The sequence below is a fragment of the Zalophus californianus genome, chromosome 14 (genome assembly GCF_009762305.2).
Source record: "Zalophus californianus isolate mZalCal1 chromosome 14, mZalCal1.pri.v2, whole genome shotgun sequence".
Taxonomy (NCBI): Eukaryota; Metazoa; Chordata; class Mammalia; order Carnivora; family Otariidae; genus Zalophus; species Zalophus californianus.
This window is the reverse complement of record NC_045608.1, coordinates 17,826,378-17,854,166: the sequence shown is the minus strand read 5'-3', so window position 1 is coordinate 17,854,166 and position 27,789 is coordinate 17,826,378. Positions and strand designations below refer to the sequence as shown.

The following is a 27,789-nucleotide window of genomic DNA, read 5'->3' as shown; positions in this document are numbered from 1 at the left end:
AGATTTTATTTATTTGGGAGAAAGAGAGAATGAGCAGGGCAGGGGAGGAGGGGCAGAGGGAGGAGGAGAAACAGACTTCCCGCGGAGCAGGGAGCCCACTGCAGGACTCTAGCCCAGGACCATGGGATCATGACCTGAGTCGAAGGCAGACACTTAACCCACTGAGCCACCCAGGCCTTCCCCCAAAATGGATTTCTCACAAATTGGGGTACCACGCTTCCCTGTATTAGGAGCCCAGCACAGAGAACCCCATGGAGTCCTGGCAGCGGGAAATGGTGTTCTCATCGGCCACTCAGAGGGTGCGTGAGGCTTAGGGCCTGGAGTGAGCTCAGAGCAGAAGACAGGAAACGGGGTCACAGGAATATCTGCATTTTGTTTCTGTAAATGCTGTGACTGCCCATGCTCTCCAGCCTCTTGGCCCCAAGAGTCATCGTATGCGGTCATGCTCGGGCTGTATCTGCTTACTGTCTCTCCAGATGCAGGGCAGTCTCACAGGCCTGAGACAGAGAATGTGCTTTGTGGGCTTCCCAGCAGCTTTAAATCTCGCTCTTTACAGTAAACGCTGGTGCCTCATTGCCTGGAAGGCAGCTGCAGTGTTCCAGGGCCCCCATCCACACGGCCCCTGACTTCATATGTAGATGGGGGACTCCGATTCTTTAGCAGTCACAGGAACACTGAGAAACAACTGGCCTTGTAAGCCATCACGGGATAAAACCAGCCTATTCTTTTGCATTGTTCCCTTTTTTTTTTTTTCCAAAGGAAATGTAAGGGAAACCAAGGGGAATTTTTGCTCATAATTTCAAAGGCAAAGGTCACCGTTAATGGCTGACTGTTTCCAGAGTGTTCGGGCTTCTGGTCAGTATGGGTTTGTTTTTTTTCTTCTCTTTTCCCTTTTTCTTTTTTTTTTTGTGGTGGCTGTGGGCGGGGGGGGGGGGGGAGAGGGAGAGAGAGAATCTTAAGCAGGCTCCATGCCCATTACGGAGCCAACACGGGGCTCGATCTCATGACCCTGAGGTCATGACCTGAGCTGAAATCAAGAGTCGGAAGTTTAACCGAATGAGCCACCCCAGGCGCCCCTCCGTATTTTTTTTTTTAAGGTGTTATTTTTAAGTAATCTCTACGCCCAGCGTGGGGTTTGAACTCACAACCCTGAAATCAAGAGTCCCAGGCTCTACAGGCTGAGCCAGCCGGGTGCCCCCTCTTACGGTATTTATAATCCTGGGCTCCCCAGTTCTTGCAGCTGGCAGCACAGTTGGGGATACTAATGAGGAAAAGCTAAAAGCTGTATGGATGTTAAAGGATTGGTAAATGAAATCTACAAAACCGTCAATAACTCAAAGGCCCAAGTAAGAGAGGCAGCCCTGAGCCTTATCGTTGGGCATTTGAGCAGAGTCACTATTTTTGGCATGAGAATTCAACCAGCAGAAGGCACAGATTTTATTGTAGACTTCATATGATACAAGATCACTGTTTTTCTGATTCCAGGAGCCGCTGAGTTCAATGTGGTGAGTTTTCTTAGCACCTAGAGTTGTGTATTAGACTTAACTGAGGTTTTTATTCCAGGATTCAGAACATTTAACTACTAACATTAGACGTCTGGGGAGAAGGTGATCTTGCTTTTTTTATATTTACAGAAAATGTCCCTGTATTTCTGTCGGGAATCAATTTGCTTCCTGTTAAAACAAACGCACACAAAAAGTGCTGCTTTTTCTTGGAGATTTTCCCTTCAAATCATGTGTATGTTAATTGGTTGCTCAAGACAGAATTAATGATTTTTACAGTTCCCTTTGTTGTGAACTACGATCTTTCACAAAATTGATAGAAATAAAATGCTTTTCCATTATAACATACAGTACATGTCTTCCCTTATTCTGAAAATCAAATAAAAAATAATCTTTTTAAAAAGTTAATATTTGCTCAGTATAGAAAATTTGGAAGATACCAAGAAGCACAAAGAAGATAATCATAGGTGGTCCAATCCTCCCCCCACCAAAAAAAACCACTGTTAATAATTTTAGTGCATTTTATGGGTAATTTTCCGCATTAACAGTATTTTTGAATAATTAGTAACTAGTAGCTAATACAGTCTGTCAGTTTATAGTCTTAATTTCTGTGTAAGCTAAAGATTTTTTTTTGATAGCCAAATCGTGAAATGTTTAAAATTTAAATCGTGAGTTCTCAAGCTGTATGTCGAATGTCAGTGTTATTGCTGGTTTAAAATAACAAAAACCAAAGGTTCCTTTTGCTGAGAAATTCACTGTGTCAACTGGAGGTTCTCTACCACAGCAGTGACACCGTAACCTTGACTAAGCTAAATCACGGGGTCAGTAACCACCGGCTTTTGTTAAGATGCAAATCAATAGTGAAAGTATAACTTCCTCTTCTTCGTATTCCATCAAGGGAAGGCACCAAGATCAGTGAAGTTGTCATAGCCAGGGAGCCACAGATTCCACAGCAAGAGTGCGAAAAAGTCACAAAATTCAGAGAGTTGCTCTCTATAGGAGACGTGATGCAGGGAGATCCTTTTAGAGTAGTATCCTGCAGGAGGAAGGGGCTGTCGGCTTTGCAAGAGCCCCAAGGACCTCGGGCGTTCTAGCCGAAGCCTGAGTTCATCACACAGACTCCAGCAGCAGGCTTGTAGCGAAGGTGCGGGAAGAGTGCGGCGCGAAATGATCAGAATAGCCCTTTTGTCCCGTGTGCGTCGTATGTGCCATTTGCCCGCACCAAAGCTTTTCCTCTGCTGTGTGTCTTTGCCCATGTTCCCCTCTGAATTCCAGCCTGACCGTGCTCTGGTTTCATCCTTCCCAGCTTAAGTGAGAGCTTTTTCATGGTGAAAGGAGCAGCACTCTTCTTACAGCAAGGAAACAACCCTCAGAGCCAGCGAAGCCTTCAGCATCCCCACAAGCATGCAGGTAAATTGAGGTTCTTACCTGGAAACTTATTTTCTGTGCAATGGGGGAGCCTTCCATTGCTGGTGGTAAGCAAGTTGCTGGTTTTCAAGGCCAGAGAAATAGCGGAACACAGGCTTGTCATGCGCCTGGTGCAAAGCAGAAGCTCCTTTCATGAGCAGGTAAGCCATGCGCGTTTTCCAGGGAGCACCGAGAGCTAGTGTCCCGCGGACTGTGCATGTCTACACAAGAAATAAGGCAGTCAGCAGCGTTCTGTTTGGATGTGAGGATTTCCCACCCACAGTTTATCAGTTAACTGCAGATTTTAAGTTACAGTATGATTTTTTTATTTTTTTATTTTTTATTATTTTTTTAAGATTTTATTTATTTATTTGAGAGAGAGAGAGAATGAGAGATAGAAAGCACGAGAGGGAAGAGGGTCAGAGGGAGAAGCAGACTCCCTGCTGAGCAGGAAGCCCGATGTGGGACTCGATCCCGGGACTCCAGGATCATGACCTGAGCCAAAGGCAGTCGCTTAACCAACTGAGCCACCCAGGCGCCCTGATTTTTTTTTTTTTTTTTTAACTAATGCACCAGAACCTGTGATAGCCAGACGTTGTCCCCTTGAAAATAACCACCTTGGGATGCCCTATACCTTCTCTGAGGACTCTGGTCATTTCTCTGAGCATCTGGAAAGCTCTCATTTGGGGAATTTCTTTATGAGTCTTCAGCAGGCATTGGGGTGGGAAATCTTTATGATTTATCAGTGGATTTGGTTTCTGGAAGTAGACTGAAGTGATAAAGTGGGGATCAAACCCAATATTCATTTAGGTCCAATAGCACATGAGTAAGAAATGCCTATATGGTAACAGAGACTGGTTTTCTTAGGTGACTGGACTCTGACACCGAAGGCAGTTTGAAAAGAGGAACCAGAAAACATTGCGTACAAGGGAATCTTTGTAATAGGCCCGTAGCCTCTGCGGGCACTTCTGGGACGGGCTGCGCATTTCTCAGTGCGACCTGCAAAGGCCTCTGACCCTCAGAACAACAAGCAGGTGAAAGCAGCTGGCAGTCGGGGCCAGTTTTCTTGCCACTGTGATCATTTTATCTCTCACCTCAAGTCCTCTCGCCTCATTTTGGACCTGAGTGCCTAGGTTAGAATTTCGTGTCTTACACTTTACAGCAAACACCAGGGGTCAGTCGGGATTTTCACATGCTGATACTTGGAATCAAGATGTAGCTCTGTTTGAAGCTCAGAAAACAGTTGTCCTGCACAAGGAGGCAGTGTGGGTTGGGGCAAGAGTGTGTGTTTTAGAGCCAGACAGACCTGGCTTCTGATCCCAGTCCTACAACTTACTGAGCAGTCACCTCTGAGCCTCAGTTGCCCAATCTTTACAATGGGCATCAAATACCGGTACCTCAGGCAGGATGGGGTTTAAAATGTATGCATGTAGGGGCGCCTGGGTGGCTCAGTCGGTTCAGCATCCGACTCTTGATCTCGGCCCAGGTCTTGAGATCAGGGTCGTGAATTTAAGCCCCCTCAGCGTGGAGCCTACTTAAAAAAAAAAAAAAAAAAAAAACTGTATGCATGTAACCTATTTACCATCTCATGGGTGCTCTGTGTATGGTAGCTCTGATTATTACTACAACGACTTCGAGTACCGTAATCCTACAAACAGAACCTTCTCTCTTGAATCTGCTAATGGTTCTGCCCTGTCAGGAATTTCACCAATGTTCGTTGGTTAAATACATACAGCAAAGCGAATGCTCCGGCTTTGTTCACCCATAGTATACAGTGTCTCCATCCTCTGATTCTAACAGTGTTTTCATACTCTCTGGAGCTTGGGGAAGCAAGTACAAAGCCATGTAAAAACCATAAGTCGGGCTGGTTCGTGCATCTCTGGAACGTACAGGAAAGTAAGAAAGCTTCAGGCTTGGTGGCTTTTCCGCCCCTGAGGTCTAGAATGGCCGATGAGCTCCCCAAAGCAAGAGGGACCGTGACTGTCCCAGGACTCTCAGGAAATGTCCCTGGGGCAGGCACAGACTGGCCTTTCCATCAATTCCTATTTTTCTAGAATCACTGTCGAGTGCCCTGGATGGCCCCCAGCCCCGTCTGCTATCACACAGAGCTGAGAAGGAGTGAGGCTTAATCCTGCCCATACAAGACTCACTCGGGTCAGTGCAGCTAGTCCCCGGTCCGAGACTCTGGCGAGGGCCTCTACTTCAAGCTTACAGTCTCTGGTCTTTCCGCAAGTGCTGAGTGAACACTTCAACATATAGAGGCAGTGTGTGGATGCCAGGCTGCAGTTGGGAGTTCTGTCGGTCAGCAATTCCACATCTCCACAAGCAGTCCTGCTGAAAGGAGCCTATCTGTGTGGAAAATGTCCCTTTCATTTGGGCACTCACCAGACAAAGGGGCTTGTTTTTGCTTTCCTCTGTGTGCTTCCGTGACTTGGAGCGGACGGTGGTGGCGTGCAGGCAAGCCCAGGACCAGCTGAGGCGGGTGTGTGCCACTGGGACCATGGGGTCACCACAGGCGAGGGTGCTGTTGGGTAGCGGAGGGGGGACAAGGAGCTCCACGTCCTCCTTAAACATGAACCGTTACCTGCCAATCATTCCTTATGGAAAGCAGTGCCAGTGTGGGGTGTCTTATACCGTGCAGTCCTGTCACAGAGAGAACAGACGAGAGGGGCCAGCTTCCAGCAACCCAAGTCCTCTCTGAGGCAAGAAGTACAATTTGGACATCATCTGTCAGCCTGACCTAAAATTCAAAACATGCCTTTGCAAAAGGAACGAATCCAGTGTACCGATCCTTCTGGGATTCTGGTTGTGATCTATAGGATAATATTTTGTTTTGTTTTGTTTTTTTAAAGATTAATTCTGAGGGCGCCTGGGTGGCTCAGTCGTTAAGCATCTGCCTTCGGCTCAGGTCATGATCCCGGGGTCCTGGGATCGAGCCCCACATCGGGCTCCCTGCTCCGCGGGAAGCCTGCTTCTCCCTCTCCCACTCCCCCTGCTTGTGTTCCCTCTCTCGCTGTGTCTCTCTCTGTCAAGTAAATAAATAAAATCTTTAAAAATAATAATAATAATAGGGGCGCCTGGGTGGCTCAGTTGGTTGGGCGTCTGCCTTCACCTCGGGTCGTGATGCCAGGGTCCTAGGATCGAGCCCCACGTCCAGCTACCTGCTGGGCAGGAGCCTGCTTCTCCCTTTCCTCCCCGCTTATGATCCCTCCCGCTATGTCTGTCACTATCTCTCTCAAATAAAATAAATAAATAAAATATTTTTAAAAATAGTAATAGTAATAAAAGTAAAAATAATTCTGTTCCTTCTTGGCATGGCACAAATCAGCATTAACGTAGATCTTCTAGGAGTTACTCCTACTTTCTTGTAGACCAGCGTCTTTGCAGATGAACCTTTCCTTTGGAAAGAAACCATGAAATGTATAAGGTGGGGAAAAAGCCGTGTTAGAGTCCCACTTGCTACTCACTGATTACGAACCTTGGGTAGCCCCCCCCCCCACAAGCCTGGAACACACAGCCTGTTTTCAGCTGTGTTGATCCTCCGTGTCTGTGGAGACTTACTAGCCCTGAGAAGCTCTCCTCCCTACACCCCAGCTCGGAGGCACCTCCCGGGCTCTGGGATTGCTCAGAGAAGCTAGAAGCTCTGCATTACTGCCTTTATAAAGTAATTGTGCTTTATAATGCTTTATTGAATTCAGTTCTAGACTGATGTGTATATAAACTGCCGTGAGAAGGGGTGCGAGCCTCAGGCCATGGGCAGCTGCTAATAGCCTTCATAACATTTTATGACCTCTGAAATTGCTTGGATAATCATCAGTGAGCCAGTGGGTGAAAATAATGATGACCATAGTGATCGAAGGAGACCCAAGACCAGAGCCCAGATGTGCAAGCACTTGGTGGTAGAGGCATAGGCCTGGGCCCCAGTCACCGCACCTGCTACCCTCCAGTCCCTAGACTCCACGTAGTAGGCGAATGCCACAAAGCCCCGGCAGCACAGGGACCAGACGGGGTGGTCAGGCATGGAGGTCTCACTGTGGATGTTGATCATGGTGGTCGTCACGGGGCCCAAGCTCTGGGACACACGAGCAGGGGATGGGGCAGAGGGAGAGGAGAGAATCTCAAGCAGACTGCATGCTGAGCATGGAGCCCCGCGCGGGGCTTGATCCCACGACCCTGAGATCATGACCCGAGCCAAAATCAAGAGTTGGACTCTCAACCAACTGAGCCACCCAGGCGCCCCAGATTTCAGAATATAAAAGCAATTTCTAAATATGTGGCCATCATCAGCTAGATCTCCCCATCCTCATCAGGCAACATTCAGGAGTGGAGTAAGAGAAATTGAGCCTCCTAGTCTTTGTGACGCTTCTCTTGGGGCGGAGGTGGGGGGAATTTTGATTTCACAGTCTTCATCCAGACCCTTAACATCAGCCCCTTGCAGGTTTCTGCCTAGAAGGTGGGTGGGTGACCTTTTAAAACTTTCTTCATTGGTCCAACAGGTGACCTGCCCCAACATCTTCAAGTAATGATCAACCTTCTGCGTTGTGAAGATCGGATCAAGCTGGTAAGAAGAGACAAAGAGCGGCAAGTTTTAATTTTTAATTGTGCGATTTGGTAGGGAATTATTCACGAGCAGTGGGAGGTGGGGAGTTCCTGTGTTCCAGCAGATTCTCCCAAATTGTTCACAAAAGCCACAAAAGTTTGCTCTTCACCACCCATGAGGTCCAGAGAAAGGACATGATAGGTGTCCGTGTCGATCTGAGGGTGGAGATCTTCATTCTCTGGATTGTACCTGTTCACCCATTTGACCAACTTTAGGGGAATCTCCCCAGAGCCAAGCACTGTCCGTCGTGCATGGATATAAGCAGACGCGGCTCCTGCTCTTAAGAATCTCATCTTAATTGCTCATGGGAGGGAAGGTAGAAAACAAAAGCCCTTGGTGTTGATTTGGTCACGGAAGGGGCCACCACCCTGAAAGGCAGGCCAGTGAGAGCGTCTTCGCCCGTCTAGGCCGTGCGCTTGGAGAGCGCCTGGGCGGAGCGGGTCCGGTACATGGTGGTGGTGGACAGCAGCGGGCGCCAGGACACGGAGGAGAGTATCTTGCTGGGAGTCGACTTTTCCAGTAAGGAAAGGTGAGTCTGGTGGCTGGGTTGCCGTGGTCCCGTGTCCGTGGGAGATGATGATGGGATGTGTGGTGGTCAGCGGCACGGGTGGCCAGGCATGCAGAACAGTAGAACGCACCACTGCGGCTCGTGCATGCCTGGCGCTGTGCTAGATTCAGTCTCTGCTCTCAGCTCCTACTGAGAGGGTAGAAAAGTTACACTGAGCTTAGAGGTTTACCACTGGGTTGCTATCGGGGGTGCCATGGAAGAGAGCACCTGAGCCAGGAGGGCTTCCTGAAAGAGGTGACGGCTGTGGTGAACACGCAAGGACACGCAGGAGGGAGCCACATGAAGTGGGGACGGGCCCGTGCAGAAGTATGTGACTGATAGGCATCATACCAAGTGCTTCCCCTATATTACCATCCCAGGTGGACTCCCAAGTATTTGTTGCCAGGTCCTTGGTCAGAGGCTGAAAGGAGGTTTGGAATTTTCCAATAACTGGAGGGCAAGTTAGTTGTATCACAGACCCTATTATGTGTGTGAAATGAGGGCGAATGGCTCCTCTTACATCTAGGATTACGTGCATGTGCGTGAGATCATTGCAGACCCTGGCTTTGTGAAACCTGGATTAAGATAGGCTCCCTCTATTCGTATCTTTAATCTGCTCATCCGCCAAGGCAAGTGTGTGCGTTCTCCTGTGTATGAGGCAATGGGCCAGGTACACAAAGAAGCAGCCAAAGCTGTGGCCCACCTCTGACAGCCTGTAAGCTTAGCGAGGAAGGAGCCATGACCAGATGGCAGGGCAACGGGCTCGGTGATGGAGGGGTGCTCGGGGGGGTGTGGAAGCACGGGACAGGGGTGGGCTCAGAGGGGGCAAGCCAGAGGCCTTCTGCCGCGTGTGGTGGCTCACCAAGTCTTAGAGGGCAAGTGGGCAGTAGGGACGGGGCAGTGGGGGCTGCATTCGAAGGCATCTTGGGCAGAATCGACGGCAGGACAGAAAAAGCCACAGACGCAGTGAATGGTGTGGTGGCTATGTGGTCTCGTCTTGTTCCCACGAGAGAACTGCTGTTAGGAGGGACCAAGACTTTGTTCCCAGCTAACAAGCCCATGAAGAAAGAGGGAGGACGTTTCTTGGATGACCTTCTTCCTGGTACAGGGTAGCATCCTAAGAAAGTTTTGTGCGGCACACGTAGATAGAGACGTGTGAGCCGGCATCTGTGGCCTTGGGCTAGTTGGGAAGTCTGGATCTGGAAGACTGTGGAGCCTGGCAGGCCTTAGGAGGCAGGCTGTGAGGAGCGCCCCGGAAGGCAAGAGGGCCCAGCACCTCGTGTCAGGGCACCCCCAGGCCGGCGCTCTGGGACACAGACGGAGCTCGGTGTTTTGTGCAGCACAGAGGTATTCAGTGCGAAACAGCGATGCAGTTACATTTGCTCTTTGATGATCAGCCAGCCTTTCGGAGTTCCTTCCGGGGCAGGGGCGTTCCTTGCCACATGTGGTCCATTCTTGTAACACTCTCCAGCCCAGAGCGGGAACCTGCCTCCCCGTGGGATGTGCCTACCATGGAGTTCTGCCCCTCCTGCTAGCCACCTCTGTTGCTTCCGTGGGAAGAGCCCAGGGCGGTTGCCACGGCATGTCCTCAGCATCTCATTGAACCCTTAAACCGCCCCGTGGAGCAGGTAGCCCTGATTGGTGTGTAACAGATGAGAAATACAGCTCGAGAGGTCGGGGTGGGTACCTCAAGGCCATCCTACTAGCAGAGCTGGGCATCAGAAGCCGCGCCTTTATGGTGGGCATCAGAAGCCGGGCCCCGCAGCGTAGACCCTGCACATCGATATGCTGCACTCTCCTCTGCACCCCGTTGTTCGTGAATTCATTCCTACGCCACCATCTGTACTCTTTGCACTTTCTGTGTGCCTGGCCTCTGCTCTCCGACCTCAGAGTCTGGAGGTCGTGACCGTAGCATTAGACGCGTATGCATGCCCTCCATGTCGTCCTTCACAGTTGGAGTAGACAGGCTCGCGTGCAGGTGCCAACCCCGAGGCCGGTGCCGTGTCTTGTGGTTGGGGAGGTGGGGCAAGGGGCTGCCGAGGGTGAGCAGGTGGTCAGAGGGGAATGGGACCTAAGCAGCCTTCCTGTTGTCGGGCCTGAGTGGCAGCCCTGCAGGCCCAGGCAGGCGGGCACCTGGGGCCTGGGCCCTGGGCGCTCTTCTGCGGCCCCACACTGGGGAGCCCCAGACACTAAAGCCCTGGTCCTTACAGAAGCTTTTGGCCTGCTGAAAGCATGAGATGTTTGTTTTTCTCAATTCCCGACATGAGATTTTGCTTCCTTATTCCAAAAAAAAAAAGGAGGGAGCGATGAGTGCTGCCCACAGCGGGTACGTACCCTGTGGGAGTTCCGGCAGCAGGATAGGCAGGGGCCGTGTCGGAAGGGACGATGCAGGGGCAGAGACGGGCCCTGCGGGCTCACGGGTTCTCTTTCAGAGCCACCCATCTGCACATGCGTCGCCCCAGAAGACAGGAGCGGCCACCCCAAGTTCCATCTTGCATTTGGGAGGCGAGAGCACTGTGAGTGCCATGAGCACACACAGCTGCCCTGCGCTTGCTGGCACCGTGCAGTCTGCGAAGGGCTTCCACGGCGCCCCACGTGCCAGGCCTGGCTCCCGCTTGGCCCTCGGGTCCCCACGCTGGCCCCACTGGCCCCTCTGCTCCTGCTGTTTCAGTTTCCTCTGAAGCTTTTCTTCTCCCCCAGCTGCCCCACCCACGTCATCCCTTGAGGTCATTCCTCCCAGAAGACCCCATTTCCCTGACCGGGTGCCCCTGCTCCCCCTGTACGCCAGCACGCAGGCCCTCCTTCCCTATAGACATTTTACTGTCCGTCACTACAGGACTACTGGAAACTCACAGAACAACAGATAAGGGGACGTTAGGGAATTTGCAGAGTTTTTTCAGTCGTGCTATGGTCCCCGCCTGTGCTCTTGACTGCAGGTTCAGACCCTGAGTGGGAGTCCTTCGTGGACTTAGCCCCATGCACGCAGTGCTCTCTCCAGGCTCTTCCCCATCTCTGCAGGTAGGGGAAACCAGTTTAGATACTGCCCTTGTTTCATATGGACAGTTTCATCTCGGCCTGCCCTGGAAGGCCCCCTCCTGCCCTAGGCCTGGGCCTGGGCCTTTGACCCCCCACCCCCAGTCCAGTCCAGTGCTCCTTGTAGCTCTGTCTTCTCTCCTCATTACCAGTCCCTGGCGTGGGTCCTCAGTGCTGAAAGGGGGTGAGTCTTCCAGGCCTGGCCACGTGTTCCCAGGTGCCCTCTGCCCTGGGCTCTCAGCATGTCGGTTTGGGCTACGGGGGGGCCCCCTGCTCGGCCTCCCAAGCACTGACACAGCAAGCAGCTCCGGAGCTCTGTGGGTCTCAGCATACGTTTCATTTTGCAGCTCTACAAAGGAAGTAGAATTAGCCCATCGAGAGTGGGTAGGAATGCAGGGGTGGGGGGTCAGGTAATGTGCCTAACACAAAAGGCTTCGTTTGATTTGACCTGAAGGGCTTGCAGCTTCCTTCCCCACAGACAGAAGCAGAGGGTGGAAGAGTCCCACTTGGTCACCAGCACTCCAGGGGAAGAGGGACGTCTGTGAGCTCAGAGCTCCCTGTCATAGGCGTCACGTTACCCCCTGGGCTGTTGCTAAGGAGTAGAGGTGTACGTCCAAGATCCCTGGAGGGGACCTTGGCCATTACCGTGGTCTCTCATGAGCAGACTCTTTCTTTTAAATGCCTGAAGGATTTTCCTAACAATCCGAGTAACCCTCCGATAAAGTCCTTTCTGTCCCTCCGTGTTTCTCAGCGGCACCTATCTCCAAAGTCACTAGGTATCATTTCACTGTTAGGGTGAACAAACCAAAAGCAGATTAAGCTCGTTTTGAAACTGCGGCTGTGCAAAAGGTACAGAAACGGAGGCCCAGAAATGAACTGCAGCCATGGTGTTGGCACTCTCCCCACCCTCGAGGACAAGAGGCCCGGTTGGCTGCCACGGCTCGCCTGTGGCCCCTGGAGTGCGTGTGGCCTCGTGCCAGGAGTGCGCCAGCCATCAGCGGCTTCACCCCTGCTGCAGCGTGGGCATGTGGTCAGCCACTCACTCCCTGCCCCCTGAGAGCCAAGGCCGAGACCTGGCGTTTCCGGAGCTCCATCCGCACTTTGGCGGGGTCACAGTCCCCTGGGACTGTCTCCAAGTAGAGGTCACTGGAGACTCCTCTGATGAGACCCTCCCAGGCTCACGTCTTCTAGAATTCAGTGGCAAGTGGTCCCTACGCAGACAGCCTGAAAGCTTCTCCCTGATACACACCCAGCAGCCAGGCCCAGGTCGGGTGGTGGTGCCTTTCTGAGAGCTGGACAGGCTGGGCAAAGGCAGGGAAGAGGGTGCACGAGCGGGCGGACCCTGACTCTGGGCATCTTCTCTTTTCTCCTGAGCAGTAAAAGCTGCACCATCGGGATGGTTCTCCGGCTGTGGAGCGACACGAAAATCCACCTTGATGGAGACGGGTAAGGAGATCTCTTTAAAAGATTCTTCCAGGGGCACCTGGGTGGCTCAGTCAGTGAAGCGTCTGCCTTCGGCTCAGGTCCGGATCCCCAGAGGCCTGGGACCGAGCCCCGTGTCGGGCTCCCCGATCAGCAGGGAGCCTACTTCTCCCTCTGACCCTCCTCCCTCTCATGCTCTCTCTCAAATAAGTAAATAAAATCTTAAAAAAAAAAAAAAACTACTAAGAGATTCTTCCACTTTGGGCATCCTTGATAATTAGGAGCAGTCACCTGTGTGACGTGCTCACACAAGGACCGGGGATATTTGGGACATTATATAAGGGAGTTTGGGTCTTGAAGTATCAACGGAAGAGTGTTTACAGGGGATGTGCTGCTGTGTGAAGTTCCAGCGCGTCAGGGAGCTGACATTCATTCCTTTCCCTTGATGTGTTAAATGAATACTCGGTACGTGCCCCCCACACGGAGCTGGTCACTGTAGGTTCACGGTTGGAAAGGACACGGCCGGAGCACACAGCCGTGGGGGTACGGGGGGAGGCAAGCAGCCAGTGGGCACAGCAGCGTGTCAGGTGCGTCTCCGGGGGCTGCAGAGGAGGAAGCCTTCCGTGTGTCCTGGGCAAGGTAGACAAGAGACGAGGGGCCATCCGGGTTCCACGTACATTTGCTTCCAGGGGAAATACTCGGGTTCTGCCAGGAGCGGGGGTAGGAGCTGAATACAAGTTGCCCCTCCACCAGGATTCCAACGGTAAAAGTTAAATTGCCTCATAGAATCGGGGAAGAAAAATTAAAATGTGATTTTTTTTTTTTTGAAGAGGCAGGATTATGGTTATATTTTTTTCCTTTGTCAGATTATGCCATCCGTGAATATATTTCCCAAGCAATTACAAAAACAGTGGGTGGGATGTGTGGGGCAGGAAGTAGCAGGGGGCTGGGACAGTGGCAGGAACATGAACAAGATGGTGTGTCGGATGGTGTTGCCTTTGCCAGGGTTTGTGTTTTTGATAGACCTCGCGTAGCCGGGTTAAAAGCAAGTCTTACAGATTTGAGAACACTCCCCCCCCCCCCCCCACTTTTTTCCTGTTCTTGCCCTTGTTCGATGCAGCAGCCTTGTCTTCCCTGCTCAGAAAGCGTGAGCCACCCTTGTCATCTGGTGTGGCCACAGGGTCTAACTTCTCACAGCACTTCCTTTCTTTTTTTGTTTTTCCTCCTCAGGGGATTCAGCGTCAGCACTGCGGGACGGATGCATGTCTTTAAGCCCGTATCCGTCCAGGCCATGTGGTAAGTGCTTTTAGGGACTTTTATCACCTTAGGAATATTTTTTTTGGCTGCCAGCACGAATAGGAAAACCCCCTTCGACTTTAAAGCTCATTTAGGTGCATTTATTTTTGTGTGTGTGGCAAAATGCACATAACGTGAAGTGTACCACGATTACCATTTTTTAAGTTTGCAATTCAGTGTACATCCATGATGTGCAGACATCACTATCCATTTCTCGAACTTTCTCGTCGCCGTCCCATTAAACACTAAGTCCCTCTCCCCCACCCAGGCCCTGGTTAACTTCTGTCCTACATTCTGTCTCTAGGAGTTTGCCTACTCCAGGTCCCTCCAATAGGGGGGAATCCTCCCCGATTTCTCCCTTTGCATCTGGCTTCTGTTGCATATCTCGATGTTTTCGAGGTTTGTCCATCTTGTCGCACCTGTCAGAATCCTTTCTAAGGCTGAATGTTACTCCAGGATGTGGTCATAGACTATTTTTTGTGTAGTCCTATCATCCATCAGTGGACATTTGGGTTATTTCCACCTTCTGGCTGTTGTGCTTGGAGTTGCTGTGAACACGGGTGGGCAAAGTGTCTGTTGGAGTCCCTGCTTTCAGTTCTTTTGAGGATGTACCTAGAAGTGGAATTTCTAGAGCATGCGGTTAACTCTGTGTTTCACTCTCTGGGGAACCAAAACTGTTTTCCGCAAACTGGACTCTTGGTCCCATTTCATACTCCCACCAGCTGTGCACGAGGGTTCTGGTTTCTCCACGTCCTCACCAGCTCCTGCAAGTTAGTTATTGAGTTTTCATCATCGCCCTTTTAATGGGTGTGAAGTGGTATCTCGCTACAGTGTTGATTTGTATTTCCCCACTTGATGAATACCGAGCATATTTCTTTATGTGCTTATTGGCCATTTGTACATCTTTTTTGGAGAAAAGTCTATTCAGGTCCTTCAGCCAGTTTTTCATTGGGTGGTTTTTTTGTTATCGAAGGTACGTTATTCTTACGTTATCTACAGTTCCTGCTGCCCAAATGCCATTCCAGTGCAAATTTGCATATTCTTTATACCTGGCGCACGCTCGGTTTGTGCCCTGAAGGGAATGGCACCCTGCCAGGCACTGGGCATCTGGGAAGGCATACGACAGACATACTTTGTGTCCTCGTGGGGTTTAAAGTCATTGGAGGGGAGGTGGCCATAACCCGCGCAGAGTCACGTGTTGGACCAGGGAGCACAGGGAGCATGTTCTCACAGGGTGTCCCGCTACAGGATGCGGGGTGCAGGGCCCGCATTGGGGGGAGGGCCTCCCACACACTCTACTTTGGGGATGAGGTAGCCGACAGGTCAGGCTGGTGCTGCTTCAAACCCGGCACATGCACCTGCGAGCCTCCCTCATCCTTGGAGGGTCGCACACACCACCCCTGCAGCAAACTCAACACAACCATCTCTCTTTCCAGCAGTCTGGAAAAGGCTCAGGAGAAAGCTGGTGGCATCTGACAAGAAGGGTTCTGCCCAGTGTTTCCCAGTCATTACTTTGTTTCCTGGGACAGCGAGAGTAAGGCCGAATTCTCCTATGGGGCACCAGTCAACATGGTGCTTCATTTTTACCTCGTCCAATACTCTACACTGCCCTCAATTCAGGCTCCTTCTGGGGAAAATCACGAAATCAGAGTTCCCTTGATGTCCCAGATGTTTCTTGCATCCCTGGATCATTTCTTACCTCTTTCTCTACAGGCAAGTAAAAAATAGGCCCACATGTTTTTCCAGAATTTCAGGAGCAAAACTAAATTTAGTAAATGTGCAGTTCAAGCCTATTCCCTGAAGCAGCCTAGAGATAGGACAGACATGCCTGAGTGGGATGCGTGCAGCACATAGCAGGGGTGAGCCCTTCCCCGAGGACTCTCGCTCCCTCCGGGGCTTTCCCACTCCCACCCTTCATCGATGCCTGGTTCACCCCCTTCACTGAGAAAGTTTCAGCCTAGATTTTTGTTTAAAAAAAAAAAAAAAGGATGACTAAGCTGAGCATTAGCATACACATTCTCCACGTTGTTCCTTCTGCCTCACTCTTCCTTCCCGAACCTCTTCTTCATTACGTCTCTGTATTAATGTGAGTTTCTAGCACTCCTTTCCCTAAGAGAGCTAAGCATCGAAGCTGTTATAACAGTGATGGGTAAAGGTTAAAAAGCAAGTTATTCAGAATGCAGTAAAATGCGTCTGCTGCATGTGAAAGGCTTTCCTTCCCCCTGCCAGGCTTTGTGGCGGTGTCCCTCCCGCCCCCCGCCTCCAGAGTAAATCAGTTCTTGGGCATTAACTGGCAGAGTGGGAGATGAGCCGTGAGCCAGCCTGGGTGGGAGAGTTACGAAGTTTGCACTGTTTCCTTGTTGGGCACAGTGAAGGATGGCTCATCTACTCTTGGGTTCCATTACCCGGCAGCTGGAAGGTTTCAGGCTGCCTTGCATCCCGCACGTAACCTTTTGTATATGGGGACGCTCGTAGTGAGTCCTTGAGGGGTCCCCCTGCCCCGCCCCGTTCTCCACCCCCCATGTGGAGGGAAGAGCCCAGCACTCCTTGTGCCTCCCCAGGCCTGACCCTGTCCCCCCTCCTCACCCCAGGTCTGCCCTGCAGGTCCTTCACAAGGCCTGCGAAGTGGCACGAAGACACAACTACTTCCCTGGTGGCGTGGCACTCATCTGGGCCACCTACTACGAGAGCTGCATCAGCTCGGACCAGAGCTGCATCAACGAGTGGAACGCCATGCAGGACCTGGAGTCTGCACGGCCCGACTCGCCAGCCCTGTTTGTGGACAAGTAAGTGCGGCACTGCCTCACCCACGCCGGGCCCCACCCTGAGTCTGCACAGGGTCATGCCACCCTGGTAGTCCTGGGATTGGGAGCCCCCTCTCCCAGGACCAGCATTCCAAGCAGGGACTCCTCACCTGCTGCCCATGGGTAGTCTTTGGCCTAGGGAAGGCTCTGGGACCACCACCCCATTTCTAAAATTAGAGATGGATTTGGGTGTGAATGCGTTTCCGGGGAACAGCTCCATAACTCCCCATCTGCCTACGTGCTTCACCGGCTCTTGGGCCATGTTCTGTGGTCTGGCCTTTCCCTCTGTTCTGAGGAGTATTATATATCCATCGTCCCAGGATCCCAAAACACCACTGTACTGGCACTGGCTGGGGGCAGCCTGCCTTAGAGGCCACAACAGTGAATCCGGGGCCTCTGTCACGTGGCCACCAGCAGAGCTCACGTGGCCTGAGGCTGCACTCAGTGAAAGTCTGGGTCCAGAAGAAGGAAAGGGCTCCCCGCTTCTGTCTTGGTTAGGACCCTCCTCCCCCAGAGTCGTGTGTCCCTCTGGGACTGCATTATGAGGGCCATGGACACAGAGGTCAGCCTGAATGAGGAGAGGACCAGAAGCCACATTCTTTGAGGCCCCAAGTGATGAGCAGGTTGGGGAGAATGACAGTTGCCTTTGAATATAGAGAAGGGCCTTCTGTGGAAGAATTACCCTGGTCTGTGTATAGCAGGGCTGATGGGTAGAAGTTACAGGGAAGCACGTGGGTTCTCCACGTAAGAAGGAGACGAGGCGAGGTGGGCCCGGTGATGTCCTCCCACCCAGACATGGTCAAGTGCAGACAGAAGGGTCTGGTTGGTGGGCGGATGTTCCACGGGTGCTTCCAGCATCTCGTCCTGAGAGCCCGATTCTCTGCAGACCTGAACGAGGACTATGCTTTCCAGCCATTGTTTGTGCTCTCTATCCGCTCACCACTCTGTGGACTCCCACAGGAGTTCTAGACACAGAGCCGGACTTCTCTGTCCCTTTCCCCTCCTCCCAAAAACATGCACACCAAGAAGGAAGCTGTCTGAGTGCAGGCCATGTGCTGTTTAGCTCAAGAGTATCTGGCGTTTCTGTAAACGCTGACCTCAGGCTCCCTGTCGTTCTCCATCTTACTGAATGTCCCTTCTTTCTAGGCCAACCGAAGGGGAAAGAACTGAGCGCCTCATCAAAGCCAAGCTCCGGAGCATCATGATGAGCCAGGATCTAGAAAACGTGACCTCAAAAGAAGTAAGAGAGCTCTTCCCTTAGCAGGCCAGAGGTCACAAGCTGTCCATCTGTCCTGTTGCTCAAAGCACAGCGGAGGCAGGTCTGCCGCTTGGCCTTCTTACGGGTCAGCTCACAGACTCTCGGAGGCTTTTTCCCACAGGACTTAGCAGAGAGAGTGCAGGCCTTAGAGTTCCACTCTAGTTTGGATCCAGCTGTGCTGCGTACCAGCTACGGGGCCTTGAGCAAATTTCCTGATCTCTCTGAACCTGTAAGACCTTTGGTGTTAATTCCACGAGACCCACGCATTGCCCTGAGATACATTTGCCTGTTAGCGCCCTCTTCTCTGCCTTGTGTTTTATTGAGATACAGCAAACTCTTATTTCTTATTTCAGGATTATCACTTACTAGCAGGTTACTAACCCTGGACTGCCTTTTGTGTGCCTTCGAATTTTTTTCTGGATCACTTTTTTCTTGTTTCAGTTGCTTTTTGTTCAAAAGAATGCAATGAATTATAATAATCGCTTAAACTAGGTAGATATAAGGGCTTGAAAGGGCCATTTGAAAAAGCCATATATCACCCTTTGTATTAATCAATACACATAAAAAGTCATATTGTGGGGCAGCCAACTCTCTTGGGTTTCCTCCTCTTTGGGAGCTTTGTACTATCGCTCAATAAACTTTGCTGCCCACCAAAACAACAACAGCAACAACAACAAAAAACTTTCCTGTTGTGATGCCTTCCAATGCAAGATGAAACTGCTTTTATGTGTTCACTGTGATATATTTGATATTTAATTATAAAAATAGAAGTGCCTTAAACTCAGTAGAAGAGATCCCCTGCGAATCAACTTCTTGGTATAAAATAATAAACTTTGCCCAGTCAGACTGCCTGTGAGGCTGTGTAGCCTGCCTTCCCACCACCTACGTATGTGCTTGTGCGTCTCAGTGCGTTGTGCACTTACTTTGGGGTAAAAAAACAAAAAACCACCAAAACAACAAGACACCTTTTTTGAAAACAACCACAGTTTAAGTTGTGACTTGACTTCTTTGGAGGTGGATGGCTCTTGTTTTGTTTTGTAATGAATCACTTTTCCTGCTCTTCTCTGCTCCACAGATCCGTAATGAATTAGAGACGCAGATGAACTGTAACCTGAAAGAATTCAAGGAATTCATAGACAACGAGATGCTCCTTATCTTGGGACAGATGGACAAGCCCTCCCTTATCTTCGACCACCTCTATCTCGTAAGAAGCGCCTCACAGGGCAGGGTCTGGTTTGGGGAACATCCGTCTACAGACCTTGATTGTTTGGAGCTTGCAGCAGAGTCAGAAAGGGAGAGAGAACTGGAGTGGCTGGGACCTCGATCCTGGCTGTTCTGGGAACTCCTATCTTCGACCCCCTTCCTCTGGCCTGCGCTGGTTTGCCCTGGGGCCAGATGTGTGAGATGGGGCTCCCAGCTGAGCTGTGCGGAGTTGTTTGAAGGCTCTCTGGCACAGTCCACTGGCAGCAGTTTTCAGAACCTCTCCATCTTTGGTCTTCAGTTGCTAACACAGAGGCCCCATCCAGTTACCTCCCCACGGTTTGCAGGCTCCGAACCCCCAGGTACGAAAGGGTGCATGCTCGCCAAACCCCAGAATTACGCCCGGGCATCACCGAGACGTGAGAAACAGTAGGCAAAACAAACTGAACCCCCGAAGCCCAGCTTCTTCCCCTCTCTCTGTGCGGGTGGCTACTCTGTGCCCTGCTCCCAGGCCCACCGAAGGGGCACGCCCTGGGAGCACCACCAGGGGGGCCGGGTTGTGCAGGTTCTCCGCACCTCCATCTCTTGCTCAGATGCTCTTAATGCTGTAAATCTCCATAGAAGGCAACTGGCAAGTTTGCAGAGTCCCTCAGAGAGACTATAGGGGAGAGCGTGTTACTAAAATTAGAGAAGTGGTACAGTGTGATGAAAGTCAGACCCGCCAGGGCCAAGTTCCCACTCCCCAGCCGAAGCAGCTGTGTGAGGGGAGCAAGCCTCTTGGTCTTTTCTCCTTCATTCTGTACCATGTGGGATGATTGTGAGGATTAAGTAAGAGACATTCTTCAAGCACCAAGTGTTCTTTCTGTAGGTACTAATAAACGGCAACCATTGTTACAGCAAAAATGACTTCCTAGGAAAGTGGAGGAAGTGTATTTGCTGCTGAAGGCATGAACGATCTTGTTTTCTGCCCACAAGAATTAATTAATGGTTCTCCAAACACATGTGTCGTGGTATATATGTCGTGGTATATACTTAGTATATTAAATATAGATATATATCTCAAATATATATACCTAATATATTTGTGTATATCAATTCATATTTGTGAATATGTGTGCGTGTATATATGTATATACATATATATACATGCATATGTATACGTATGTTTAACGTTTGTATTAAAACGTTTATGAACGTGTGGATTTGAAGCCTATATCTTGAGAAAGCCGTCAGGCAGCACTGGGCTCTAATCTCCCAGGGAAGTTGCTGGTTTTTCCTAGTGGAAACAACAGAAGGCAGGCTGTCTCTCCACTAGGTGGTGATATCACAACAAGAGGATGCTCACAGATGTAGTGAGCTTTCATTATTTTTTTCAATGCGGTTTGGTGCTCTATGTCACTTTTTCCATGAGAGATACTAAAGGAATTTTTATATTTGAGCCTCTCCCTCCAGCATGAAAAACACCCGCACATTACCAGCCCCACTCGGCCCCCTGGGGCCCCTGCGTCCTGAGGGGTCTGCCCTCCTGGGAAAGGAAGTTTCTAGGGAGACTTGGGGTCGGGGGTTGGGGGGGGGGTCTTGTTCTTCGCAACTCTGTGTCATTTGCATTGCCTAAGAGCGAAGTGATAGCTTTTTCTTTGTTTTTTCCCCTTCTGTGTTCCTGGGAAGCTCAGAAATGGAGGGTTCGTTTTATAATATGCTCTAAAAGGCATTAAATTAAAACATGTTATAGAAGGATCAGAAACACCAGTAACTCCAAAGAAGAAAGTAAAAAGCATTCCCAATTTTGCAAATCTAGATGTAGTTACTGTTAACGTTTTAGTATATTTTTTTCCCATCTTCTGGGTTTTTTCTTTTTATGTCTATATAGCTTCTTTAAAAAAAAAAAGAATCATAATGTTTATATAGTTTTGTGTCCTGTTTTTCTCTTTTTAAGTTGTTTTCATTATGCGGCGTTTCCCCATTTCGTTAAATAGCCACCCAAAGTACAGTTTATATTTAATTGCCCCATCATGTGGCTTCATCATCATCATCATTTATTTTACTAGTTTCTTCTTGTCAAGGACCTCTAAGTTGTTCTCATTGTTTGTCCTCGCAAATAACCATAAATATCCTCGTGCATAAATCTAGGTGCGAATTCTGGATGTTTCCTCAGGGCAGCTGTTTGTATGTGGAACCACTGGGTCAGAGGGTGGGAACTTTTAAAAAATACTTGCCTGAAAAGGTAGACAGATTCCTGCTTTAAATTAGTGGTGTGTCAAAGTGCCCTCTCCTGAGCGGGAAGCCGGAGGTCACTGCTTCTGGTGACAGGACCGTGCCGGAGCCTTAGGAAAGGACGTGGTGGGGGGGCGGTGGTACAGGTTTTGCCGTTCCCTGAAGGCCAGGGGACAGCCAGGGCCTTCCACGCAGGCTGACGACGCCGGGAATGCCTCCGGAAGCTGCTTGGCTAGCAGCCTCTTTTAGTTCTGTCCGCCCATCTAAGGCCAAGGGCCCATGAAATAACCCTCCGCCACCCAGGGCTGGCCCACCCGTGCATCCCCTAAGCAGCTCTGAGGCGGACATGTGACACTCACGGGGGTTTGTGTGATCTGTCCCCCAGGGCTCTGAATGGAATGCATCCAATCTGGAGGAACTGCAGGGCTCAGGGTGAGTCTGCTCCCCTCGTCCCCCCCTTGTCCTTCCAGGCAGCTTAGAAGCCCCCAAGGTTGAGCCCTTATAACTGCCCGCACCCTGTCTCCCATCTCCAAGGGCTGGGCTGATTTGCATAGCTAAGCAGATGTGCTTCAAAATGCCACCTCCTGAATAATTCATGCGTTTTAGATCTTAACGGGGTTCTGTGGGATTGTGTGTGTCACCAAGAACGATTCTCAGTCACACTCCAGTGGCAGAGGACAGCCTGGATGCTGGTAGGGCCACAAGCCCCCTCCTGGGCCCCACTGCCCTCCCCCCCAAACCCCAGCACAGGTGCTGGCCGTCCTAGCACGGACACACACACACACCTGTGGGGCCAGTCGGCAACTCTGGTCCCAGGACCACTCCTGGTTGTCCCTGAGGTTAGACTTTGGGGCCTGGTGGGAATCTGGCGGCTAAATACTCAGTGTTGGTCAGAAACATATGCCCATCTCTGTCTGAGAAATGCCCAGCAGCAGGAATTAAAAAAAAAAAAAAAAAAGTTTAAATCTAGACCTTCAAGAACAGATGTCTGGACATTTTTTTTTAAACAACACAGCCACAAAATCACCATTTTGTGGGTCTGACATGATGGCATTCTTGAATTACTGCATTTAAAAATCAAGACTAAACAAATCTTAAAATATATCTTTAGAACTGGTTAAGATGTGTTCTTTCAACAGAAAGTTTTCTTAAAATGTAGAGTGATACCATCTATGCTTTCTCTGGCTGGGAATAAATAAATGATTTTGAAAGGTATTTTGTAAAGCATTTATAAGTATTCTCTTACAAACCCTATTTGAGGTATTTTCTAACTCCTGAATTATTTTGGTCTTCCGGGAATATAAGTATCAAGTTTAGAGAACCTGCGTTCAAAGACCCTCCCCACTGTTTATTTATTTATTTGTAGTCTGCCTTGTTTCAAGGTTTAAGGCAATTCTCAAGGACATGAATAATGGATGGATATATTCTACGCTCTTAGCTATTTAAAAGTAGAGACTTCATTTTTTTTAAGCCTTTATATATTAATAAATAACCATTTCGAAGTTTGAAACTTTGAGTGTGTCTGAAAATGTATTTAATACATATGTCTCGTTTCCAGAACTCACATTGCTCAGCAATGCTTTGAACTTTTTTTTGTAAGTTTTTTTTTTTTACAAAGAAATTTGTTCTTTATTATAAGTATAATACATTCTCATCGTATAGAGGACATTTGGGGGAAAAAAAATTACTCTTTAAGGAAAAACCAAAGTCCCACCGTAAACATATACGCTTTATGAGTATATATTTAATTTTTTTCCTTGCTCAGTTTTCTGTTACTTTGTCTTTTTGTAGTTCCTCATTCTGATTCTCTAAATTTGTTCTTTATTTTTTTTTTCTCCTTACAGTGTGGACTACATTTTAAATGTCACCAGAGAAATAGATAATTTTTTTCCTGGCTTATTTGCGTATCATAACATTCGCGTCTACGATGAAGAGACAACGGACCTTCTTGCCCACTGGAACGAAGCATACCATTTCATAAACAAAGCAAAGTAAGTGGATGGAGAAGCCAAAGAGGCTGGTCTGAGGAAGTAACTGGCAGATGCCAGCTGGGCAGAAATTAATGGCAGTCCCAGACTCAGACATCTCTGGTTTGTGGCGCCTTTGATGTCTGGTGGACCTCTGGTTTTAGACCACAGGACCCCCTAACACCAAAAAGGCACAGTCACTGATCTTCTCAGGGTGGGGGCCCCAGTGAGCCTGTTTCCCCTGTCATCGACTGTGACATTGGATCCCACTTCTGTCATCATCACTGCTTCCAGGCGAGGATCTGTTATCTCGTGGACACTCTTTGGAGCTCTGTCTACGGGGAGTCGCTGAGCCAAAGGAGGGAGGAGGGTGGGCCAGGTCTTGCGTGGACTTTGAACACCTTTGGGGCTGCTTCCCCAGAGAAAGCTGCTCAGGCAGAGGCCGCAAGGGCTGGCCCGCCTTCTGCACCTGAGTTAGTGCAGTTTTCTTGTTCATGGAATGGGACAGACCGTCAGAGGTCCCCATCGCCCTGAGCCTGTTCCTGACATCACCCTGTCTTCTGTCCTCCCCTTATTCTCCTATGGGACAACTCTGCCTCACTGAAATCCAGAAGAGAGAGAGAGAGAGAACCCTTTGCAATGCTATCAAGAGAAACCCTGTCTTCTGCTTCATACCTCTTGAGGTCAAAGCTCCATAACATGTCCTTACCGAATCTTAGTTTGTTTGCATTCCTGGGGGATAGATTCCAGGCCAGCAGTCAAACAAAAAAAACAAAAACAGAACAAAATGCACTGACAAACGGGGATGAATCTGAAGCCTGGGGTCTAGGAAAGGAGCCCAGACCCACCTGACGGGCCAGCTGGTTCCAGTGTAAACAGGCAGGCTGGTGGGTCTGCCTCCTGTACAAATAAAGCTTCCCAGGTGCAGCCCCTTCCAGCATCGTGTACCCTCCCATTCTCGAGCCCCCGAAGTCTCGAGAAACACGGCCTTGCCATTCCTGTGACATCAGCCCCGCCCAGGCCACTACCGCCTCCTTACAAATGACCGATCCGCCTGCTTTCTTCCCCTCGTCCGAGTCCAGGGTGCTGCCGTCCTTGTTCTAGCTCCTCGACCCTCCCTGCCTGGCGAGCATCTTGCCCTCCCGAGGGCCTCACACCCTTCCATTTGCTGACCCCGTTTTCTCTGCAGTCACCCATTGCCCATCTTCATCTCCTGGGGCAGCTGTGTAGCTTTTGCAGCTGCCCCTTTCGCTGCCCCTTTGCTTCCTGCAAGAGTTTGTGGTCTCCTGGCCCATCCCAGCGGTCCCGCTTTGTCCCTGAGGGCAGCCCAATTTGGGAGTCCTCCCTGCACTGCTGGGCAAGGCAAGGACAGATTTATCTCGATTTCCCATTGTGTGCTAATTGATTTTGCAGTGAAGGTATTTCCTTTCGAGGGTGTGTGGCCATCTGCTGCATAAATATCAGGACGTGGCAGGGGTGGTGGGGTCTGGGCACTGAGATAACTTCAGGGTTTAAAGAAAAACAAAATGCATTGGGTAAAACCTGAGAGAATGAAATTCTGGAAGTTTCTGGACTCTGTCCCCCGCCTGTGCAGGAGGAACCATTCCAAGTGCCTGGTACATTGCAAAATGGGTGTCAGCCGATCGGCTTCCACGGTCATAGCCTATGCAATGAAGGAATTTGGCTGGCCTCTGGAAAAAGCGTACAACTACGTGAAGCAGAAGCGCAGCATTACACGGCCCAACGCGGGCTTTATGAGGCAGCTGTCTGAGTATGAAGGCATCTTGGACGCGAGGTGGGTGAGCGTCTGCGGGGAAGGGTTGGCAGAACCAAGCGGGCTCCTGTCCGGCCTGGCAGCAGCCTCTGCAGCTAAAGTCCCGCCTTTGGGGGGGTTGGGGGGTAGCCGGACTGAGAAAAACAGCTATTGTTTGGGGTTTGATTAGTGGTTTCCAGGAGGGATCTGTTTGATTTTGTTGGCACACACAGAAAGCTGTTTTGCTGCTGGAGGGAACGGTGCGCGGCTCCTCGTCCAAGGCATGACATCATGGGCGGCACAGGCACATGGCCGTCCCCGTTTCCTGAGCATCTGCTTTGTGCCGAGCCCCGAGCCAGGCTTCGCCACAGGGCAGTTCCGAGGCCGCAGAGCCGACTGGCTTCCAGCACCGACGAGCCGGGCTACGTAGGGCAAGCTTGCCCATCTCCCCCGGCCCTGGTTTTCTCTTCTGAGTTTGCAGGCCAAGCCCACCTGGCAGGGCTGTTGTGAGATTTACCTGAGGACTGTGCAGGTTTACCTCTGCAGATGCCGGGCTAGACCTGGCTCGCGGTGAATAAAACGGAGCTTTTGAAATCTCTAACCCCCACCCAGAAAAGGTCTGCCCAGGACAGGGTATCCCCGGCGTATGGGGGGAATGAGCTGACGCTGGAGGTTAGGGTGTCCCACATCATACAGCTGGCGGGCAGCACATGGGAGAGAGCACACCCGGGTCTGCCGGCCCCCAAGGCTACGGTGTGGGGAGGCCCTGTGGAGGCGGATCCCCACTGCACTTGGGACTCCCTTTCTCCCTGGATTATTTCTGACTGGTATTATGAGGAGGCCACAGGCTCAGTCCACGGGCTTCTTGGCCGAGTGTGAGCAAGCAGGAGTGCCCTGGCAGGGTGGAACGGGGTCTGAAAACAGTTCTGGAGTCCCTTTACTGTCACCCAGGGAGTGACTGGACAGATCCCCAGGCGGGGCCCCGGGACGATGAGGAGGGGGTGGAGGCATGGGCATCCTGCCTCCTTTCCCGTAGCCCTTCAGACACTTGCTGCCATCAGGGGCTTGCAGCCTCCACAGCCTCATCAGGGGTCTTCAGGCCGAGGTCACAGCCACAAGGCAGTGACCTTGACTTGCAGCCCCGTCTGGGGGCCCTCTTGGCCTTGCCTGGAACGAGCACACGGAGCGGTCTCGAATGGTCGTGGTGCTCCCGTGCGTTGCAAACAACAGGCCCTTAATTCACACTGTCCTGTCCGCATCTCCTCTCATCGGAGCCCGCACCCCTGCAGGGTGTTGGTACAGGTGCGCCAAGGGTCATGCAGGTGCCTTACTTACCTGATTTCACATTAAAATTTTCTCTCCTTTTTTTTTTGACCCTTACATTAAAAATGTATCATAAGACTTATTTTTAAAAGTGACCTGTCATCTTTCTGACCCCCCCCCAAAAAAAATCTCGTGGTTTTCTCCAGTCGTCCCAACTTGACGTGCATTATGTGTTTACCCAAAAATCCCCATGTGCTCTCTGCTTCGGACCCCATTCTCTCCCTACAGGTTAGGGAGGAGAGGATTATTACTCTCCTGACAGATGGAGGGCCTCAGAGGTGGGACGGGCGGTGGCGTGGCTAAGTTCACAGGACGAGGCGGGACAGCGAGACCCTGATGGTACCCAAGGTCTAGACCGCCGTCACGGGTCTGCCACATCGTCACTGCATGGCAGAGTCACTGAGGGCTGCTGCCGGGAGCCACGGGGCTTGAGCGTCCTAGCGCCATCTGTCAGCCGTGGGCTGTGTCTCGCTGTCCCTCCCGGGACCCTCAGGGTACTGGCCCCCATGACCTTCCTCTGCCCTTCCTCCCCCGCAGCAAACAACGGCACAACAAGCTGTGGCGCCAGCAGAGCGAGACCTGCCTCCAGCAGCCTGCGGACGACCCTGCAGGGTCGGGGGGCTTCTTGCCGGAGACCCTGGACGGCACCCTGGAGGCCCGGCTGCCCTGCCCGGACGATGCTGCCCAGCCCGCCTTCCCAGACAGCGGGGCCCCAGGAGGCCCCACTCTCCCCTGCTGCTTCCGGCGGCTCTCAGACCCCCTCCTGCCTTCCCCCAACGATGAACCTGGCAGCTTGGTCCACCTGGAAGATCTGGAGAGGGATGCTCTGTTGGAGGAAGCGGCCGAGCCAACCGAGGCACACACGCCAGCCAGACATCCCCAGGAAGCTTCTGGACTCTGCGAGAAGGAAGTGAGGAAGAAGCTGGAGTCTGGGAGCCCTAAGGCCCAGAGCGGCTCCTTGCAGCAGGTGGAAGAGATGGAAGGGGAGGAGGCCCCAGGGGCAGGGCGGTGGGGGCGGCCCCCACCCCAGCCCGATAAAAGCCTGCTCAACCGGGAGAACCTTAACAACAACAACAGCAAGAGGAGCTGTCCCGATGACTTCGAGGTGGGCAAGGGGGGCCGGCGCGGAGGGCAAGGGCAGCGGGCGTTCCCCGAGCGCGGCTGCAGGGCGCCTGGGAGTGCGGGCGTACCGTGGGTTGGGGGTGTGCAGGGCCTGGCGCTCATCCCTGCAGGCCCCCCCCTTCCCAATGCGCTTGGTCAGAGCTTTCAGCTCGGTCTCTTTCTTACGTAAAATGTACAACAAAACTTACCACCCAGCTTCAGCGTTTATCAACACAAGGCTATTCCTATTTCATCCCCGCCCCACTCAGTTTCCCCACACTCTGAATCATCTTGAACCAAACCCCAGCTGGGTCGCTCGTTCACAGATGCTTCCGTCTATAACATAACCACAATACCACCTT

General features: G+C 51.1%; 1 protein-coding gene across 16 annotated transcripts in view; it reads left to right on the top strand.

The window, feature by feature from the left end:
• Positions 1-27,789, top strand: part of SSH1 (slingshot protein phosphatase 1) — a 54,609-nt gene that overhangs the window by 22,965 nt on the left and 3,855 nt on the right. For 8 of the 16 annotated variants that reach the window (XM_027575502.2, XM_027575509.2, XM_027575506.2 and 5 more), the window contains 12 exons: positions 2,809-2,912; positions 7,406-7,470; positions 7,917-8,038; positions 12,467-12,535; positions 13,742-13,807; positions 16,399-16,593; positions 17,758-17,851; positions 18,945-19,073; positions 21,669-21,715; positions 23,128-23,274; positions 24,845-25,045; positions 26,864-27,431. In XM_027575502.2, the coding sequence (XP_027431303.1) occupies positions 2,809-2,912; positions 7,406-7,470; positions 7,917-8,038; positions 12,467-12,535; positions 13,742-13,807; positions 16,399-16,593; positions 17,758-17,851; positions 18,945-19,073; positions 21,669-21,715; positions 23,128-23,274; positions 24,845-25,045; positions 26,864-27,431 (1,807 nt within the window). Of the gene's footprint in view, positions 1-109; positions 856-1,319; positions 1,506-2,777; positions 2,913-7,402; positions 7,491-7,916; positions 8,039-12,466; positions 12,536-13,741; positions 13,808-16,398; positions 16,594-17,757; positions 17,852-18,944; positions 19,074-21,668; positions 21,716-23,127; positions 23,275-24,844; positions 25,046-26,863; positions 27,432-27,789 lie in introns of those variants that run through there. The other 8 variants (XM_027575513.2, XM_027575505.2, XM_027575512.2 and 5 more) reach the window with 8 other exon arrangements.